Here is a 1846-nt window from a genome sequence, read left to right as displayed (position 1 = left end):
AGGTCAACGTCACACTTCAACGTTGATTCAATGACACAGCCTGATATTGACTCAACATTGTTTCAATGTTTCCTTGCTATCTGGGATATTACTAATCTAACAGCACCTACACAGATCAGTGAAGGGGAACTTACCCGGAGGCAGAAGATCTCGGAGCCGTGCATCCGGATGGCCGTGTGCTGCCACGACAGGTACTCATTGACACGAGCACGCTGCTGGAGGTCAGCTGGGTACCAGAAGTCGGGAGTCTTAAACTTCTCAGCCAGGTACAACATGATAGCAATGCTGCAGAGAAGACATCACTGTGACCGTCACGGCAGACCAGCGCTTCCTCAGCTCACGACTTTTTGACATAATCACCTTTCAGCCAGGCAGAAGTCTCCATCTCTGAGAGCTGGGACCTTCCTGATCAGGCTGATCTTCCCAAAGTCCTCCCCATACTGCTGGCCTGGGACCAACACACGCGCATGCACACGCACACATTTTAATAGCAGATATTTGGAAGAATCACATGATCATCGTGGACATAACCAGACAGCGTCAGGCAGTCTTATCAGTGCGGACCGACGGAGCAGCTGCTCTGCAAGCAACGGAACCCAAGTTCAAAGAAACCCTGATCTACACCCTCACAGACTCACAACTCAGACCTGTGCTCGTCCAAACCTCCTTACTGCTGCTGTGAACGGTCACACTGGCGACGTTCTTCGTGTCTGCGTGCGTGAACTCACCGTCCAGCAGAGAAAGCTTCTTGAAGTCGAAGCTGATGTTGTTCTTCTTGGCGAAAATGTACACGGAGCGGCAGGGCTGCGAGAACAGGTCCAGGTAGAGCTCCAGCGCCATAGCTGACGGTCCTGTGTCGGCTCCTTCTGAGCAGGGTGCGGACACCAAAGAGTTTAAAGCCCTCTAAGATAGTTGGCGCCCCGCCCCCTGCTGTCGTGTGCCTCACCCTGATAGTGGAGTTAATGGCGACGGTAAAAACATAAGCGTGTTTAAAAAGCACACAAAATGTGTTTAAACACACGTTTTAAAGTGTTTTCAAACACAAGGCGTGTCCAGTGACACCAGCAGCTGCAGAGCACTGGCTGGGTTCACTCTCCTGGAAACAAATGAAAAAATAAACTGCGCTTTGAATCTACCAGTAACTTTTACCAACAGCCTTACATGAGACGCACTTAGTATCTCAAAGCTGTGCTTGAGGTCCAATCTGTTTCTATCAAAGGTGAAGTGCATTAAGCATGTGAGTGAAGTTGGCCCCCCACCTTCTTCAAATCCAACAAAAGTGGTATCAAACGTTTGTGCTGCAAACATCTTTGTTTGTGCTGCTATCATTTTAAAAATATTAATAAAATAACATCTTGATGCGTGCTTAATCTTCCAGGTAAGTAAATCCCAAAAGGTTGATTCCATGCGCATGCAAACAGCTCGTCTCCACTGCTTTAACTGTTAAACAGAGGCAACACTGCGGCTGGCAGGGTTTATTATGTGGAGCAGCAGCTTGTTTAGTTTAAACAGTCTGCATTAAGCTGGGCAAACACTGCGATTTTTTTCAGTCCCGTTATTCAGCTGCTGCTCAAACTGTACAATTGAATCTCAGGGGTTAGAAGTTCATAGGTCACAATGCAGGTCTCACACTATACAGCCTGATGCTCTGATGCGACCTGAGTGCTCACACTGTGCGTCCATAACATGAAGCTTATCATACAAAAGCTGTCTCTCGCTCTCCCTCGCTCTGTCTTTCACACACACAGACACACACACAGAAATCAGAAATCAGAAAGGGTTTATTGCCAGATGTTGAGCAGGTTTACAACATTAGGAAATTGCTGCGGTGCTTCAGTGCAACATA

At 47.7% G+C, this 1846-nt stretch overlaps 1 protein-coding gene across 1 annotated transcript; it reads right to left on the bottom strand.

The window, feature by feature from the left end:
* Window positions 1-110: 110 nt before the first annotated feature.
* On the bottom strand, window positions 111-1226 carry LOC102197110 (glutathione S-transferase theta-1-like; the record flags this gene model as incomplete). The annotated part of the gene is made up of 3 exons (XM_005755715.1): window positions 729-1226; window positions 361-448; window positions 111-285 (listed from the first exon to the last, which is right to left on the bottom strand). Coding segments are annotated over exons 1-3 (375 nt in total), but the record flags the coding sequence as incomplete, so codon positions are not given.
* Between the last annotated feature and the right edge of the window lie 620 nt (window positions 1227-1846).

The sequence above is a fragment of the Pundamilia nyererei genome, unplaced genomic scaffold (genome assembly GCF_000239375.1).
Source record: "Pundamilia nyererei isolate P.nyererei 1_Seehausen unplaced genomic scaffold, PunNye1.0 scaffold02618, whole genome shotgun sequence".
Taxonomy (NCBI): Eukaryota; Metazoa; Chordata; class Actinopteri; order Cichliformes; family Cichlidae; genus Pundamilia; species Pundamilia nyererei.
Note: the sequence above shows the minus strand (reverse complement) of the source record. Positions and strands in the feature narration are given on the sequence as shown.